General features: G+C 38.2%; 1 protein-coding gene across 1 annotated transcript in view; it reads left to right on the forward strand.

Moving 5' to 3' along the window:
• GBE1 (1,4-alpha-glucan branching enzyme 1) overlaps positions 1-20,281 on the forward strand; it is a 180,155-nt gene that overhangs the window by 118,243 nt on the left and 41,631 nt on the right. Inside the window, exon 12 of the mRNA XM_038766124.1 lies at positions 1,893-2,064. Coding sequence (XP_038622052.1) covers positions 1,893-2,064 — 172 coding nt within the window. The remainder of the gene's footprint in view (positions 1-1,892; positions 2,065-20,281) is intronic.

Consider the following 20,281-nt stretch of genomic DNA (forward strand, 5'->3'; position numbering starts at 1 on the left):
TATTGTTCATTCCACTCTTACAAGGTAGGTACATTCTGTGTAATAATTTTTTTACCGAATAATATGGGTAGAAAAAGAGATTGACAGTATTTTGTAGATCTTAAAATGTCAACTTTCTCTCTACAGCATTTTACAGTATGTTGAATATACTTGGACTAGCTTATGAATGATGGTGACACTTGACTCTTACATTGAGTTTTAATATGCTTAGCCATATTTAGCTATTTATATTTACCTTGGCTTACATTTCATTTATGGAAAAAAAATGATATGTTTCCTAAATCAGATGATCATTTTTTGCAGTCCTATCGGTGTACAGAATGATCACATTGGAGCCACATAAAAAATTGTAGGTATCATTAATCCAGGAAAATCAGAACAAAATGTAGAGATGTTTGAAAAACCTTTCAATCATGTGCAATATCATTGGATGACGAATTCATATTAAATCTAGCCATGCTTTTTAAATATTTATAATTTAAACTTTAATAATATCATATTTTGTGTCAAGGCTGGTTCTGATAAGTATTACCTCTCGGTTCTGGGTTGGAAGAAGTGCCTTTAGTTTTTACCCTGCTCCAGTAGAGCCCCCACATGCCTGGCAAAGGCCAATAGCAAAGACTACTGTGTCCCAAGTTACTCTCCATTTATAATACCTGTCTCTTTGAGCCAGTAATGCAGCAGTTATCTGTCCCTGTTCTCCCAAATACATTCTTCCTTCTTACCTTTTATCTTATTTCCCAATTCTTCCTGTCCTGATGCAATTAGGAGACCCAGCCTCCATGGCCCTATTCTGTCCTTTACTGCTTTCCTCTACTCCAATTTATTCTCCTTATGCAATTGCAAGGATCCACCTTTTTGCCAATATTCTGCCCTCTCCTTTACTGAATCTTGCTGGGAATGTTAAGTATAAAACACAGGAAATTTGGGATTATTAGTTAGTCTTTTTCTAATGTGTCAGGGCCTTAGTGTTCCATATTTACATTTACTATTTAAAAAAACAATTGTGTTTTAAGGGTTCTCCTTCAGTGCAGGGGAAAAAAATATTACCTTTAGATACTTGCTGATTGTAAATATGTGGTATGTTTATATCTTTTATTTTCCTTTTGCTGAAATGGTAAGCCCAGAAACTTATATCACTTTAGTTTCATTATTCAATGAATGTTTCTTAGAATACTTGAAACTTTTTCAATGACCTCTAAATATACCTTTTACCCCTAGAGCAGAGGCCATTTCCTGTTTTCCTCTGCAATCCTCCAACTAGAGTGTCTAACTTGCTCATTATGTGGATCCTTATGGTGTTAAGCAGTGCTGTCTGAATGGTTTTTCATAATACAATAGAAAGGAATCTCTTCCTTCCTTTTAACTCCACACGACATATGGAGACCCCCTCCAGAGTTGTGGAGAAGAAAACACTTGTTCCATCTCCACACTATTTTCTCCATCAAAAAGACTTTGCTGGGTTTGAGCAGAGAACTTGCTCCCAATCAGCCATTGCAGCTATCTGTAATGTGACACATCTCAAAAAGTTGCACATGGAGCTGTCAGCAAAGTTGACAGCTGCTCTAGCCCTTTGCTTAGCCCATGTGAGCCATGCTCTGAGTTGATAGCCTGTATCATCCCAAAGAAGAGATTCTCTGTTGACACATACTTCCTCCGCCACATAAACTCAAAATGGGACATAATATTCTTTGCCTTTACTCATCTCAAATAAACCCCCTGGGCCCACTCCTCAGATAAATCCTCCGTAGACTTAATAGAACTGACCAGTTGATGCATGCTTGAGACAATCTAGTACATTCATACCCATCTTGAGTGAACAGCTAGCTGCACAGCCACTGAAGATATGAGCATTTTTGACTGAATGGGTATGTTTGTCCCTCAATTCTCAGGCTCTTGTTGGTGATAAGACCTTGGCATTTCGGTTGATGGATGCAGAAATGTACACAAACATGAGTGTGCTGTCTTCTCTTACTCCGGTTATTGATCGTGGAATTCAGCTTCACAAGATGATTCGCCTCATTACTCATGGACTAGGGGGAGAAGGCTATCTCAACTTCATGGGTAAGTTGGAAACTCACCTCCGGACTTTAGCTAGGATCCTTCGATGTGGATTGGAACATTGAAATATCCAGGTCATAATAGACCATACATTTTTTATTGAGTTTGAACCATTAAATTCCAACATAAACCCTTAAAGACCAGCAGTGCCAACAGTCCAGTTTTAAGTGCTTAGACATCAATAAGAAGTCCATTCATTTTGAAAAATGTGATATGAAGAAGCTCATTCTTGAGTGTTTTTTCAGGCTCTTAAGAGACACATTGAGTTTCTTGTTGATGTCATCAGCAGACAAATCTTTAGCTGATTGTGAGCATCTTTTACTTTCTGCCTTCTCATGAAAACATTTGCAATATAATAGTAACCATGGTATTTGTTAAGCATTTACTGTGTTCCAGGCACTGTACTAAGCCCTGGGGTGGATGGAAGCAAGTCACGTTGGACTGAGTCCCAAATGGAGCGCACAGTCTCAATCCCCATTTTACAGACAAGGTAACTGAGGCACAGAGAAGTGAAGTGACTTGTCCAAGGTCAAACAGCAGACAAGTGGCAGTGCCGAGTTTAGGACCCGGGTCCCTCTGAATCCCAGGCCCGTGCTCTATCCACTAGGCCATGCTGCAGGTAGCGTGGTACTTTAACCATAATTCTTCCAGTAAACTAGCACAGGTATCAGAGTAATATCACTTAAATATTTTATTATAAAATTTAGATGTGAGAGATTTTAATTATTTAAGATGGAGATGAGCAGCCTATAGATCAATCAGACAGCCAAGATTCATGAAGTTTCTAGATGAGAAGCCACTGTACAATGTGCGTTGTGCCAGCAAGTTAGATGGCTTAGCGCCTCTGAAATCTTTCTTTAGACAAACAAAATGTAGATTAAGGTAGCAACAGCAAAGGTAATTAAAACTGAAAATGTATTTTTTGAATTGGTGGGTGGATTTTTTTCCTAATGAATATAAGCACAGCCATTCTTGGTATGTACATTATTTAAATTTTTCTGTAAAATCTCAGTATTTTAGACCCCAGGAATTCCAAATTAAAAAGACAGGATTTACTGTGCATATGACTGATAAATGACAAGGTCAGATATATAATTGAATGTAAAAATAAAATATACATTTCTTCATAACTGCTGAAAATAGGAAATAAAATGCATAAGTTCCAAATTTAGGTGTTGGGTTGGCTTGTGTTGTTCCTCAGTTGGAAAAGGCAGGAAATAGGAAACACGTTTAGTAACAAAAGTTCCAAAAGATTCCAGAAAAACATTTTGGTGTGAGCATGTTTAATTCCTGTCTCTAAATAAAGCTAATTGTTTCTTGAATCAATAGACTAAAGGAGGAAGCAGAATATAAGTCAACTCAGATTGGGATTCATTCTTATTTCTTTAGTTCTTATTGATTTTTACTTCTTACATTTTTTGGGGAAGTTGGCTGATATCAACTTTATTCATGTCTTAAAATATTTACATATTATTGATTGTACATTATTGTTACATGATAATTGTCATCATTATAGTCCTTTTATTCAGCATCAATTTTTTCTACTTCCATATCATAATGGATCTCTTGTCTGAGACCAGGACAAGCATATTTAGCGAGCAAATATGTTAGAGAATAGTGAGAGTAATCACATTATGGTTGCTTTGAAGTTGTCACCCCTATGGATTAATTTCCCCCATTCATGCTTTTGTCTTTATTCTTCCAAGGCCTCAAAACATCGGACTTCTTTGCGCTATCCACTAAGTTTGTGCTGGGTACACTCTATATGTAATGTCCACTCTCCCCATTTTCAAACCCCATAAAACCACATCTTCTCCAAGAGGCTTTCTCTGACTAAGCCCTCATTTCCTTGCCCACCCTCCCCTCTATGTTTACTATGCACTTGGTCGTATACCTCTTAGGCACCTTAATACTCAAACACAGCCCCACAAAACTTAAGTGGATACCTAGATACTCCTCTTTTTCCTCTATTTGCAATTTATTTTAGTATCTGTATACCCCGTAGATCATATACTAACTGTGGGCAGGGATTATATCTACCCACTCTTTCCCAAGTGCGTAAAGCAGTGTTCTGCATGCAGTAAGTGCTTAATAAATATCACTGATTAATAAAATTACCAAAGGGCTCTTGAAGTTAGATATTCGCATTTCATAACAATAAAGTTATTCTGACTTCATCCATCAATCTAGAGTATGTAATTGCGGCTTCTATTATGAACTTTAGCATGCCACTTGATCTACTAATGGACTTTATATTTCAGTCTTCATTATCATCATTATCATGTTTTTATTCAATCTCCACAAGGTGAAAAGTAATGAGTAGCGATAGTACTTGTATTATTAGTTGCCTAAAAATATACCTTCTCTTGGACTTGAATAGTTGATCAGAGCTCTGCTTCCTTTGTTGCTAAAAAAAGGCAGATAACTTTTTCTCCAAAAGAGTCTCTTTTCAAAGCTTATATTAAAAAAAAAAGAGATGAATATTATCGTATATGCTGTTAGGTTCCACCCAAGGAACTGGTATTATTCCCAACTGACTTTTCCAGTAGCCATTTGGGTATTCATTGTGATTCCACAGAAAGCAAGCCCAGTTTGTAGTGCAATACAGCCTCAGAGTTCTTGCAGTAACAGGATGTAACACCCTTTTAGGAATCCTGAATCCAAACTCACTCCAGGGATTCAGCTGTTGCTGTGTTCAGAAAACCTCTCGCAGGTTTCTCCATTCTTCCCATTCCTGTCCTCCCTCACCTCTGCTGGCTTAGATGGTCTATCAGCAGGTTCCAGAGACTCTAGGTGAGAGGGGGAGGATTTCCCCAGCACCACCCTTAGACTTCAGCTGCCCTTTAGACTATAAATTCATAAATTGAGATCGCTTCCACCAACTGCATTGTATTTTCCCAAGGGATTAGTATAGTCTTCTGCACACATAATTGATTGATAGCCATGAGCTCTGAAAACACTTGGCTGAATAAAAGGATCCTAGCCATCATAAGCCTCCTTTGCCTTAATCGAGGGGAAACAATGCTGGATTGTGGGATGAAAATTCTAAACATTAATACCTCTTTCCTTTGAAGTGCTTTGTATGATGCCCAGCACATAGTAAGCGCTTAACAAATATCATTAAAAAAATGACTAGTCTTTACCCAACAGCAGCACATGATGTCCATTAATATTCTTGTTTCTTCAAACTGTTATACCGTTCACCAGTTGGGAGAGGAACTAAAAATTCTGAGTGACAGCCTTGCATCTGAGAAATGAGAACTCTGATATTTTTTAGAATTCCTTATAAGATGTATTGAGTTTGACACTATTCACTTCATCAGCAAAGAAGAAATATTAGTATTTAATATCTCCAGAGAATTTGTTGTTCTTTTCCCAATGGATTATGTGGCAAGACTCTGGCAAATATGCAGACATTCTTCTAAACAATTTATCACACACATTAGAAAACTTCACCTTCTATAATTCAGTTTGCCAGCATGCACACAACCTAAGGTGACCAGATGCCAGCAATTGTTCAACGTTGGTTTGGACTTTTTATATTTTTGTGAAAGTAAGTAGCTAGAGCTCAGGCTGCATTTGCCTTTGATTTCACATAAGGGAAGGTGTTTCTTTGGACTCTCTTAAACAGCACCTACACTAAATGATTATTAGATGAGATTACACCTTCAGTGTCTTCAGGCAGAGGGCTAGGTGGAGAAGCAGCGTGGCTCAGTGGAAGGAACTTGGGCTTTGGAGTCAGAGGTCATGGGTTCATTCATTCATTCAATCATATTTATTGAGCACTTACTGTGTGCAGAGCACTGTACTAAGCGCTAGGGAAGTACAAGTTGGCAACATATAGAGATGGTCCCTACCCAACAGTGGGCTAAACCCAGCTCCGCCAATTGTCAGCTGTGTGACTTTGGGCAAGTCACTTAACATCTCTGGGCCTCAGTTCCCTCATCTGTAAAATGGGGATGTAGACTGTGAGCCCCACATGGGACAACCTCATCACCTGTAACCTCCCCAGTGCTTAGAACAGTGCTTTGCACATAGTAAGCACTTAATAAATGCCATCATTATTATTATTACTCCTAGTTGATTAAGGTTGGGCTTTGAGGTCCCCCTTTACATGAAGTTTACACAACTCATGTTCAGATGAGCCAGTCCTTAATCGCCCATTGCTGCTGGAACTCCTATCAGAAATTTTGCCAGAATATGATAGACTGGAATTTCCCAGATAGTCAAAGATTTCACCTATCAAAGTGGTTTCATCACCATCGTGCCTTAACCATTGCAGGGCTACAGATGTAATAGATGTAATAGATGTAATCCAACTGATCTAGCAGGCAGCCTCCTCAGAGATTTTTCTGTTTTCCCTCAGGGGTTTATAGAAACTTCTTTCCCCTTTTTCAGCATTTTGATAGCAACTGACTTATTGCACACAACTTGAAGTAGTTTTTGAGGTTCATTTATAGGTCAGTCTCCCTCTCAAGGCCTCATCCTGAGATTCAGATGCAGGCCAAGTTGATTTTTCTCTGGAGACTCTATATACAAGTCTTTTACCTAGTTGAAAACAAATGATCACTATTCTGGCATTGAGACTATTAACATTATCCTAAATTGCTTCTTAAAATGTAACCAACAGCTTTATGTTTCTTGAAACATGGTGTGTAAGTATGCAGGCTTAGTTTTGTGGGTTCCTCCTTAGACCATAGCCCTAGGTTGCAGGCCCTAGAGCTTCTGTATTAATACACCCAGACATCTGTATGCTTTCAGCTCGTTTCCGTCTTATTTAGAATATTACTTTTTCTTGGTCTCTTTAGTCACTTGAAATTACCATTTAATCATGGGTTCTGCAACATGGACATAGCTTTTTGGGGAATATGTTTCACCCGAGCCCTATGGCTTTTATATTTTGTCATACAATTTCACTATAATGAAAGAAGCCATTTGATTTGAACAATTCAAGGACTGGGAAGCAAATTTCAGTCTCATTGATAATGCTGAAGAATGTGACTTGAAAATTGAAAATCCATTTTTCAAGAGAACCTGTAAAATTAGCCACTCTGTGTAAAAGAACAAAGCATTTTAAATGTTTGTGATGATCATAAATTTGGACTGCCTACCCAGAGCAAGCTGAGCACACTTTTAAACCATGTTAGGTTGTTGGATGGGGCATTAAGGCCTATCAGCACTAAGATAAGACACTCTTTAAATCATGCTATTTACAAACTACATGCATGTGGTAAATATTCCCTCAAAACCTTCATTAAAGTTTTTAATGCTTTACCGCCTGAACAAGTGCAACATAATCACATTTCATCTTCAATTTATGCCTTTTTAGTATGGCCTTGTCCACCTCCTGTATTTCTTTTTCTGTCTCAGACTGCTTTGTCAAAAATAATTATTTCTTCCATTTATGAGTAAATTTCTTAACATGTGTATGGAATTTCCACTGTGGTTCAGAGATTGTGTTTGCTTGTTAACTTAAAACAGAATGTTATCTAATGGGTCTATCTGGGTTTAAATAATTCAAGTTCCTCAAATATAGAGGGACTAGCTGTAACAAATTGTGAAGGGTTTTAAATTGATCTTGGACACAATTGTTCAATATTCCCATTATGTTACTGACATTTTATTTGATCTTTCAAAATGTTCTTATTTTTTCCATAATTTAATAATACGTAGGATGGAGAAAAGAAGGGACTCTGCTGCATTCCATCAATTTGCTTAGCATTGAATTCCTTGATAGTCCAAGAAGGAAAGATTCCTTCAGGCTCATCATTCATAGTTCCTTGATTCTTCATGTAACATTTTCCTGTTATTCGTCTATGCCTGCAGATATTATAGAAATGTTCTGATTGTAAAAAAAAAAATTAAGCACTATGATTTCAAATTGGCAATATCTCTTTTGCTAGTATCTTAGCTTCTTGTCATTTTACACAGGACAAGATCTCATTCAGTCAATGATGTTTATTGAGTATTTATTGTGTGCAGAGCACTGTAATATGCGCTTGAGGGAGTACAATGAAGCAGAGTTGGCAGACATTATCCCTGCCCACAAGGAAGAGTACAATCTAAAGGAAAAGAAATATACTAAGATAAACTGTGGATATGTACATAATTGCTATGGAGCTAAGGGTGGCATGAATGTGCAGAACAGTGCTCTGCACATAGTAAGCGCTTAATAAATGCCATTATTATTATTATTATTATTATGAATATTAACTCTTAAAGGGTACCGATGCAAATGCATAGACAATACATAAGGAAAGGGAGTAGGGGAAATGAGATCTTAAGTTTGAGAAGAACTCTTGGCAGATATGTGATTTTAATAAGACTTTAAAGGTAGAGAGAGTGGTGGTCTGCTGGATATGAAGGGGGAAGGAGTTTCAGGCCAGAGGGAGGACATGGCGAAGGGATGAGTGGCGGGATAGACGAGATTGAGGTACAGCAAGTAAGTTGGCATTAGAGAAGCAAAGTGTGCAGGCTGGGCTGTAGTAGGAAATCAGTGGAATGAGGTAGGAGGGGGCAAACTGTTTGAAAGTTGACGTTAAAGGGGTTTCTGTTTACATTGGTAGTACTTGAGGAGTGAGGAAACGTGGACTGAACATATTTTATTAGAAGTCGGGAAGATACACGAACAAGGAGGTCAGCAAAGAGTCTAATGGAGGGATCAAGGCGGGATCAGCGTAGTAGCAATTTGGATGGAGAGAAAAGAGCAGATTTAGCGGTGTCGTGAAGTTAGAACCAAGAGGATTTGGTGATAGGTTAAATGAGAGAGATGAGTCAAGGATAATGTCAAGGATATGGGCTTGTGAGACAGGGTTGGGTGAGACAGAAGGACAGGGTTGGGTGAGAAGATGAGGAGTTCTGCTTTGGACATGTCAGTTGGAGATGTTGGCAGAAAATTCAATTAGAGATGTCATGAAGGCAGGAGGAAATGTAAGACTGCAGAGAGGGAGGGATGTCAGGGCTGGAGTGGTCGATTTGGGATTCATCATTGTACTGGTGGTTGTGGAAACCATGGGCGCTCACAGCCAACTCCTGCCTCTCTATCCAAACTTACCACATTGGTCCAAGTACTTGTCATATTCTGACTCAACTAAAGCTTTAGCCTCCCTGCAGTTGTATTTGCTACCAGTCTCTTCTGCCTCCAGTCTATACTTAACAGATCATTTTTGGCCAGATCATTTTTCTAATATATCATATACATTCCCAGTCTTCAAAAACCTCTGCACATCAAGCAGAAACTCCTGGCTACAAGAAACTCAATTAGCTCCCTCCTGCCTACTTATTCTCACTCCTCTGCTAAATCCTGCAACTTCCACACTTCTCTCCTCTCAAGCCAACCTTCTGCCCAGGCCTCATTCTCATCTCTCTCCCTGCTGCCTTCGTGCTTATGCTCTCCCTTCTGCCCAAGGTCAGAGTTCCAGGTGTTGGAGGTTTGATTAGAAACCTAGTCATCCAAATTCCAGACCTCTACTCTTTCCACTCAGCCAAGCTGCTTCCCATTCTTAAGGCATTTTAAGTGGAATGGCAATACATGGCTATAGTCCTTAGTCAATGCACTACATATATGGATGTTGGAAAAAATCTGGAAATGAATCAAGGAAGTACTGGCAGTAAACTTTGAACGTCTCCGCTGCTTCTAAAGGATTGCTTTGTGATTTTTAGCTAAAATGTATCAACAGAAATAGTAAACTTTACAACTCAGGCAAACTTTTCCCATTATTGTAGGCTGTTAAATTTAGTCAGATGTAAAATAGTTAAGCTTCTTTATTTTTCTCTGGTAGTTATTGAAAGAAAAATGTTTGTTCTGTTTTCACTCTACCATTTTTTTCTCCTTTTCTATTTCTCTTCTTTTATCTCCCTATTTTAAATTGGCTTCACAGCTTTAATGCCTAGTAACTAAAGGAATGTTTAGCTCTTCTGTTCCTCTCCTCCTCTCCACATTGTACAACAAGTCACCAAAGCAATGTTATTTAATCTCATTTACTATTTTTAGTAAGTGTTTTATAAAATCACCTTTATTTTATAGCTTACGTGCTACCAATCCTGATTCTGTGCTGCATAACTTTCTTTTCTTAGGTCTGAAAACTTAAATGAAATACAACCCCTATTATATGGCTGCTGATGGCCTATCTTTAAGCCTGTTAAATTACCTTTTTTTTCCTTCCTTTTCCTCTTCACAAATCTTTGTGCCTATTCTTTCCTCAATGTTTCCAACTGTGATTCGTGTTGACAAATAAAATCTGCTTTTAATTTTAATAATTAATCCCGAATAAGAAACATTTGCAATTAATGAAAATCAAATGCTCTGATAGTAAGCATCAAGTTGTTAAGGAAGCAGGAATGTGCATGTGTATCTTTCTGAGTAATCACTCTAGTATTAGAAAATTATTTAATGAGATAGTTTGGTGTTGGAAAATATGGCAAGTCCCTTTGAGTGGTAGCCAATTCCAAAAAGTTTTATGACAGAATTATTGTTTAGAATCATGCATAATGATATGAATAAACTAAACCTGAATATCTGAAAACCTTAGATTAATAGATAATAGTTGATATTGCTGTCTCCCTAGGGCTTGGCACATTATTCAACATACAGTAGGTACTCCATAGATACTATTGATGAAAAAATAGATCCAAGATTCTTTTACCTTTTGCCAGTGTAACATTAATCACATTTACATGCAACTAGTTAATGTAAGAGTAGAGGACAGATTTCTTGGATTCACAGAATGTAGGTCATCTGATTCTTATGAGTATTTCTTTACTGTGCTTTTGTTTAGAAATCTCATTATGAGTCCTTTATTCTTTGCCCCCAGGGATGATAACTGTGGCGAAAACTATGACTACAAACTAGCTATTTTCTATCTCAGCAATATTATTTTCTGTTGGTAAACTTAAAGGATTGTCACAATATGGTTATGTTATATTTTAATTTTAATAAATGTACTTAAATGTACCAGATCATCCTTTTACAATTGGCTAATATCTCATTTGCAGTACGACGTTCTCTTTGGAGCCAAAGAAGTTGGTCTGTCTGGTCCATTAATCAGCATTTATTTCTATCTGCAGTCCTCTGCAAAAATGTATGATCTAACTTTTAAATGCTTTAAATGTGATTGTATGGTGTCAAACATGGACATTTTTGTGTCAAGAGGAAGGAATGCACTAAGCATTTAAATGTCCGCTTGCTAAGTGATGGGATCGAAGCCCTTGTAGAGGAGAGAAATTCACCGTACTGAACTGTGGGGGTGTTGAATTTTGTGAGTTCCTCTCAGTCCGTCGAGGCATGTTTTCGGAATGTACTGTGTGGAGTGAAATTCTCTGGAAAAACTGTGAAAAATTGGGTCAGTGATTCCAATATTGGAAGCTTAATACATTCTAAAACATTGTTGAAGTATAGTTCTGAGCCTTGAAAATAATTTTATAAAAACAAATTGTGGTTTCTAAGTAATAATTTCTGCTTGATGTTCACGATATTATAATTTTTTAATGGTACTTGTTAAGCACTTACTAAGTGACGGTATTAAATGCTGGGTGGATAAGCACCTAAGCTAATTTGGTTGGACAGAGTCCATGCCCCACATGTGGCTCATAGTGTTAATCCCTATTTTACAGATGAGGGAACTGAGGTACAGAAAAGTTAAATGACTTAACCAAGGCCACACAGAAGACAAGTGACAGACAAGTGAGAAGCAGCATGGCCTTCTGGATAGAGCACATGTCTGGAACTCCCGAAGGACCTGGGTTCTGATCTGGTTCTACCATTCATCTGCTGTGTGACCTTGGGCAAGTAACTTCTCTGGGCCTCAATTACCACATCTGTAAAATGGCGATTAAGACTGAGTTCCATGTGAGACAGGAACTCTGTCCAACCCGATTAGCTTAGTGTGGTGCCTGGCACGTAGTAAGTGACAAACAAATAGCATTTAAAAAAAATAAAGTGGTGGAGCCAGGATCAGATCAAGTAGGTCATTATTATCAATTGGTTGATAGTCATAAGAATAAAATTGCACGCAAGTTTTTGCAGTAGCAGCATTTTGGGAGAATCTATTTTGTAAAGATTCCTGAACTGAGGCACTTGGGGGCATACTAAAGAAATGCAAGACATGAGTTCCCCATTTTAGCATCTTACAGTTTAATGGACTAGTCAAACTGGCATTAAATAATGAAATGATAGTTGGAATAAAGGAAACTGGATAATTTAATCAAATCGAGACAGTTGAGTTGTTCCTCAGTCTCTGAAGGCTGCATGGCTGAGTGACCTTGGAAGTCACCTAACCAGTCGAGGCCTGTTTCCTTATCTGTGAAATGTGTATTAAATACACTTCACCCTTTCTGGCTGTGACAGAGACTACGTCGATATAATTTTCTTAGTACAGTGTTTGGCACACAGTATGCACTTAATAAATACTGTTATTGTAAATACTCCTCTTCAAAACTGTTGCTCCTAGACTTAGATGTTGCTAATAAAATATCTAATCGGTTATTACTTCCAGAGTTTCAAAGTGAACTATCTTGTAGTACCAAAGTGTGCAGGCAGACTTGTTAGTTTCATGTGATATCAAACATCCCTTAGAGCAGGTCTGTATTTACACTTTGTTTCAGCTTTAAAACACACTCGTTTCAGGCATACATCACTAGCCTCCTTTTATAGCACTAGCCCAAGGCAGTTTGATTATTTGAACACATAGGAAAATTAAGGTAGCATTTTAAAATCCATGATGAAGTGTGAAGTTTGGGGGAGGTTAAAGAGAGTGTTGAGTGGTGGTGGGACAGAGCCATATGGTCTGGAGCTCTGGGGATTATTTGTTAAGCAGTGAGGACTGACTTGTTTATTTTTTTTCCAAAGAAGTAGAAATCTGTTATCTCATCACAGAAGGTTCTGACTTACTATAAATGCATTAAAGTAGTTATACTGTTTATATGTAATTGACTGAGAACACAATTCTGGGTAATTTGGCTAAAATAGGTTGTCTAATCCTGGTTCAGAAATTAATTCCCCATTCATAACATTGCTATGAGAAAATCTGTTTCAACCTAACATGGGTTTCAGGAATGTCTCTTTGAATGAATAGGTATATAGTCACCCAGGTTTTGACCGTTTGCTAAAGTGAAAGGTTAATATTGCAATCCCACAATTTTGCTCAGTTCCTTAACTATCCTCGGACATAAGGTGTACTTTCACCTCCTTCCTGTGTGTTTTTAAGTAATCTTTAATTCTGGACTCCTACTTTAGTGGTTTTCTTCTCTCCTATTTCAGCTGTAATGTATCCATATTTGGATTATAACTTTTTTAAATAAATGTTGGAGCCCCTGTTTTTTTATTACCTTGGTATATTAGGTTGTCCCTCTGCAATTAATAAAAGGATAGCTTTTTCCTTTATTGTTCTCTTCTGCCTGTTATTTGTAAAGAAATAATATTTTTTTGTGTTTCATTCCATTCTTGATTTTACTCTTCTGACTTTATCCTTGGAAGATTTCATTATTTATTTATGCTTTTTGAGGTGGCTTAGATTATATTTTCACTTTTATTTCTGTTTGGATTTAGGGTCTTTTTGCAGACTAGGTTTCTTCCTACCTTCAGCCCTTCTGAATCAAAACACTTTTTTTCCTCCCTAGTAGAATTTTTTTTTCCTATTGAAGACAATTCAGCTTTTCTGGATGGCCGTTTTGCCTCAGAACATAAGTACAGTTTCATCCTTGGTTGTTTACTTTCCTGACATTGTTTTTTCTCCTCATGTGCCTTCATTTTTCAGTATTTTTTTTTTTTACCTAGTGGGGCAGGAGGGATTGGAAGAGAGGAGAGTGAGTCGTACCAGAGACAACTCTGTTCCACAGAGGGAGTAGGATGGTTGTGGGATTGAAGTGAGGTTTGCTTACTTCAGGAAGTATGGCTAAAAAGGGCTGGGGCAGCAGTTCGTGAGGTGGTGATGTGGCCTCAGAAAGATGGTGGAGGCAAGAGCTGTGTGATCCTATGCCCTGTATTACAGTGGTAGCAACAAGATGGTGTGTCACCAAGGTGGAAATGATATGGTAGCGAGCTGTAAATCTGAGTCTCCTAGTCGAGCTATTCAGAGCCCTCAATTAATGGAGAACTTCGTGGGAGTGGGTTGGTTGTAGAAGCACACTTTGGGCAGGCTTCCAAAATGCATAGTGTATCGAGGTTTGTTGTGTACATGTGCCGTGTAACATAGTGAGTCTTGCCACTTTGAATCCATCTGCTCTATTTCATGCATAGTTCATGTTCCTGATGCCCCTTGGAGCCATTTAGGCAGGTTCTCTCCTTTCTTTGATTTCTCAAACAATTCATCTGTATATGAGAAGCCAGTCAAGAAAGAAAGCTCCCTTTGAGTTTTGTACCCTAAGCACATTGCAATATCTCAAATACCTAATTTGATTTTTTAAATGTCTTTTGCTGTCAGTGAATAACAATGTGATCTTAGTTCCATTGTTTGAGGTGCTATGCTATATACAGAAAATGGATCATTTCCTTAGCATGCTTTTGACATGAATTCAAACCCTCATATTAGGGTAGAATCCTGTGGTCTTTAAGTACTATCTCCAGTTGAGCAAATCAAGGCACATAGAAGGGTTACTTCACCTCCCTATCTCTGGGTAGTGTTCTTTCCATTAAACTCCACTGCTCCTATAGACTTGTAGATGGTTTCCCACATAGGGCAGAGGAGATTAGTACCTCTGAAGGTATATAGTTTTGACAAAAAGAGAAGATTGATTTCTACTGAGGAAAACTTGGAGAACTGTCTTCTAAGATACTGCTAATGGTTATCAAGAAAGAAGAGGCTTGAGCACAGTACAGAACTCCTTATCTTCCCATCCAAATCCTGTCCTTCCCGTCACTGTGGACCCCACCACCGTCCTTCCTGTCTCATAACTTTGGCATTATCCTTAACTCCTCTCTCTCATTCAAACCACATATTCAATCTGTCACTAAATCCTATCTATTCAAACTCCACAAGGTCTTTAAAATCAGTTGCTTCCCCTCCATCCAAACTGCTACCAAATTCATCCAAATACTTATCCTATCCCGCTTTGGTTTTAGCCATTTTAGACTGTAAACTCATTGGGACAGGGAGTGTGTCTCTCAACTCTATTAGATTGTACTCTCCCAGGCGCTTAATACAGTGTTCTACACACAGTAAGTGCTCAATAGATACAGTTGATTGATGGAGCTGGAACCTCAGAAAACTGGTAGTCACTGGAATGGTCCCTCTGCCTCAAAATAAGTTAAAAAAAGAAACTGCCACTGAAGCTGATCCCAGTGAAGATTGAAGTGGGGAGGGAGAGTCAAATAGCTATCTTAATAAGTTTAGGTCTGTTGTCTTGCTTTTTGCTAATCACTAGGAATCTGCAGACTCACATATATGAATTGGTAGAAAGTTTAATAAAATGCTTGCATTTGGAAATATACTCTGATTAGATTTTATGCCACTTCATCACCTAAATGAACGTAAGAAGACCCTCTCCTACCCATCCAACAGGAATGATCAGTGTAAATAAGGATGGGTGGAAAGTACGTTGAGCTCTTTGGAGCAAAGGTACTAAATGCTGTAAAGCAAAGATGCTAACATGAATAGTAATATCGTCTTCTTTGGAAATCCCCCCAAAAGCCAAGTGCCACTTCTAAGGAGTAGATTTTGTTTTAAACTCATTGGTTCCCTCAGTCTTCCTCCAGCCATTTAACTTTTGTTCCCTTTCTTGCCCCCGACCCTGACAGTATCTTCAGCCCCTAGACAAAGTGAGACCAAGAATTACCTTAACAAGCAGAGCTTCAAAGAACAGGCAGCTTAAAATAAAAGGCTTGAAGGTTTTTAAAATTCTGATTTTTTCTTCCTTCTTACTGTTAATATTTATTATGGATGGGAGGCAGGGGAGTTCTTTAATGTTTTATAGATCAGATTTTAGGGTCTTTAAGGTCACCATATTAAATTTGGAAAGAGAGCAACCTGATACATTGCTTACATATATATTTTGAAAGGTATTCAATTTATCTTTCCAACAAATAAGTAGAGGGTTACATTGAATGAATTTTAGGGACAAAGACAAATATAAGGAAACTGACTCACATAGAGGTTAAGGTCACTTAAAGTCAAAAGTTTACTAGTACTTCTGCTCTTAGTATTACAGTGCCAGAATGCAGGTGACAAGTCTCCTCCCAGACTTCCAAAATGAGTCTCTAAACATGTTTTCTTACCACAGATTGAATGAGGTATGAATTTTGCTGAACCTAAACATCAGAAATCAGTGTTCTTGTGAAGGGCATAGGGTGCCTCACTTCACAGAAGTTCAAAGCTCTTTGTGGATATTTTATCACTTCTTTTCCTCTTTTGCCTTTGCATGATCTTCTCTTCCATTAGAGTATAAAATCCTTGGGGTCTGGGATTAGGTTTTGTACTTCTGCAGTATTTCTCCAATTACCTAGTATGGGTGTTTTGGTTGTTGAAGAAGACGAAGTGAAGACCTGATAGTAGATTGTCCACTCTCTTTAAAGCCCTGCACTGTAGATGCTGAGCAGAGTCACAAAAGGTTATAGTTGAACAGATTTTCAACTAGAAGGCTTGTGGGACAAGGTGGGGACAGGGTAAAATCAAAGAAAACCAGAAATGTTTGAACAAGACTTTGTATAATGATTGTGTTAATGTGACAGCCATATGTGGTTGCCTATGTTCTCAGAACTGCTTTCATCAGGAGACTGGAAGAAGGAAGCCAGTCACCATGTAGCTTGAATGCCTGTTCCGTTGTACTTCTTCAAGCATTGAATGCAGTGCATTCTACCCAATAAATGCCATTATTACTAATAATAACTATGTTAATTGTCAAACACTTAATTTGTTTCAAGTACTATACTAAGCGCTGGAGTGGATACAGTGTATTCAGTTTGGGCACAGTCTCTGTTACATATGGGGCTCAAAGTCTAAGTGGGAGAGAGCAGGTATTTAATCCCCATTTTAGATTTAAGGAAATTGAGGCTGACTCAGTGGTATTTATTGAGAACTTGCTATGTGCAGAGCGCTGTACTAAGCACTTGGGAGAGTACAATACAACAGAGTTGGTGGACATGTTCTCAGCCCTCATTGAAGCTTATAGTCGCGAGGCAGAGCGAGATATTAAAATGAATTACAGATAAAGGCATAAATTCTGTGGGGTCAAGAGTCGGGTGAACATCAAGGGCTTGAACAGGACAGGGAGGGAGGGAGGTAGTAGGGGAAATAAGAGTTTAGTTGAGGAAGGCTTATTGGAGATATGTGATTTTAATAAGGTAAGGTAGGGTTGCTTTAAAGCTGATAAGGAGTTTGTCTTTGACATGGAGGTGGGTGGATAACCACTGAAGCTTCTTGAGTTGTAGGCAGAGACTGTATCTACTAACTGTTGTGGCTCAGTGGAAAGATCACGGGCTTGGGAGTCAGAGGTCATGTGTTCTAATCCCGGCTCTGCCATTTGTCAGCTGTGTGACTTTGGGCAAGCCACTTAACTTCTCTGTGCCTCAGTTCCCTCATCTGTAAAATGGGGATTAAGACCGTGAGCCTCACGTGGGACTGTGAGCCCGTTGTTGGGTAGGGACCGTCTCTATATGTTGCCAACTTGTACTTCCCAAGCGCTTAGTACAATGCCCTGCACACAGTGCTCAATAAATAAAATTGAATGAATGAGTAACCTTCTATCCCCCCAGCGCTTAGAACAGTGCTTGGCACATAGTAAGTGCTTAACAAATACCATCATTATTATTATTACTCTCCCAAGTGCACTGAACACAGTACACATTCAGTAACTACTATTCATTGATTTAGGAGGGGGAGAGCATGAACTGAACTTTAGTGAGGAGACAGGAGGCAAGGAAGTTAGTGAGGAGGCTTATGCAGTATTTAAGGTGGGATATAAGAAATTCTTGGATCATTGTGGTAATAATATGCTTGGAGGGCAAAGGGCAGATTGCAGAGTTGTGAAGGAACAGAAGTTAAGTGATTTACTTCAGGTCACATAGCAGGCAAGTGGCAGAACTGGAATTAAAACCCCAGGTTCTCTGTCTTCCAGACCTGTTTTTTTTCCACTAGGCTACACTGCCTGTCACCTACTGCTACTACTAAAATGGACTTAGACTTAGGGAGTTTTATTTTTCTAGCAGAGAGAGTTTTTAGTTTAGGCATAATGAACTTTAATGAGCTAAAAAAAATTCAGCCGATTAAATCAATTTATTTGATAAACCCTAGACTTCCTAAAACCTTTTGACAATACTCTGGATTAAAAAGTTCCTAATATTGAAGTCAAAGAATGTTGACCTACTTAGGGTAATGATTTCTCCATTTCCCCGACAACAATTTTAAGGAGTTGTCTGAAGCTTTGTTGGAACCAGTCTTCTTCCTCAATGCAAAATGACAGTTTGCCCACTATTAAAATATTCATCAAACTGATCAGTCTTAATCTTGTCTTTTTGTGCCTGTTTGCATCACTGCTGATACTTAAAGTATACCTTCCAACTCTGCCTGCAAAAGAAAGGGAAAAAATGCTCAAAAAATTCCAAAACATTGTTCTCCCTAAAGTCATCATCAGTGATATTTATTGAGCACTTATTGTGCGCAGGGCATTGTATTAAACATCTGCAAGAGTACGGTATAAGAGAGTCCGTAAATACGTTCCTTGCCCAAAACTAGCTTTCAGTCTAAATACCATGGCAAAGCAGTTTTTGATGGTCCAGGAGAGTGGCCATATAGGATTTTACTGGGAGGTTTGAGACATGTTAAGCACTCCTAGATTTGTTTTCCCCATTGGCTAGAAAAAAATTTTTTAGGCAAATTCCTTGTTGTATAAAAAAGGCAACTCTATTCATTGGTAAACTTTTTCCTCCAGCAGGGCTGCTCTCCCTTTTTCTCCTTTTCCTATCCAATAGCACAGGCAGTCACAGCAAAAGACTCAGTCAATTGTGGACTAAAGCATCAGTAGTTTAGGAGAGATTGTGCGTATTTCCACACTTTCTCTGCATAAACACATCCTTCCTCTGTCTCTGTCCAATATCCCATTTGTCTTCTCCCCATTCCAAGTGAGTAATCCACTTCTGAGGGCACTGAATTGTGACACCTCAAAACGTTAACTTGGAAAAAAAAAAAAATGAGATTACTTGCCTTCTCTCCTTTCTCGGTCAGCTAAGTAGTTAATTTTTCACAAATATTTCATTTCAAAATTTGGTATGTTCGGGAACTGTAATAGATTAGTGAATGTGGTAATCAACTGGAATATTTTGGTGCATTACGTACTTTTCAGAAAAAGGTTGAAGGAAACATGGCATATAAAGATGCCTATTTCTGTAACCTAGTTAATGGGAGTTTACCATACTGTAAAGAGGCCACCATATGTAGCAGAACACTTCCCCCACTTTCCTCTACCTTTCCTTTCAGCATATGCTTGTAAACACTATGATTCATTTTTGTGAGTCTCTCTGCAACATTTTAAAGGAGAATAAATACTCCCTGTTGGTAATGTAGAGTGTCTGTGGGGTAATGAATATGTATATATTCATGAGTCTTGACATCTGTCACTTGGGATGTTTAAAGTTTTACTTTTTTCCCAAGTACTTGACAGGTTTATTGGCTGTTTAGACTGTTTTAGTTTGGAAAAGTTTGAGAAATATCCAGCAGTGTTTTGCAGACTCTTTGCCCAAGTTGTGTAGCAACCAGATAGCTTTGTTTGGTGTCAGTTTTGACACCAATATTAGTACTCTTTGTGTGTAACCAGGGACCCTTTTTTGTATCCTCAGACTCTTTGGACAAGCTGGTGGGATTGTTTTAAATAATTACCTTGAACAAAGCTATCTTTAATTCCTACTTGCTCAGTTCTTTTTGAGGGTCACAGTTATTCTAATTAAGTCAGTAGTTGTCAACAACTACATGTTAGCTAAGAAATTCCCAGACTATCACATTGCGTTATTGAAACCCTATGATATAGTTTTCCTTTTACCTTTAGTACTCTTGAAGGTAAAGAGTACCTTTTCTTTACCTTTTCTCACTTTTCTTCATTGTACCTTTTCTTATCAGTCTTTATTGAGTGATACTTTCCGTATTTATTGTGTTTACTTTCTGCAGAGCACTGTACTAAATTCTTGGATGAGTTCAATGCAGTAGAGTTGGTAGACTTAATCCCTGCCCTCATGGATGTAGAGCCCTTACCTGTTATCCAGCTATTTTTTACTTAAATCCTGTTATCCTTGTGTTTG

Source organism: Tachyglossus aculeatus, chromosome 24 (assembly GCF_015852505.1).
Source record: "Tachyglossus aculeatus isolate mTacAcu1 chromosome 24, mTacAcu1.pri, whole genome shotgun sequence".
Classification (NCBI taxonomy): Eukaryota; Metazoa; Chordata; class Mammalia; order Monotremata; family Tachyglossidae; genus Tachyglossus; species Tachyglossus aculeatus.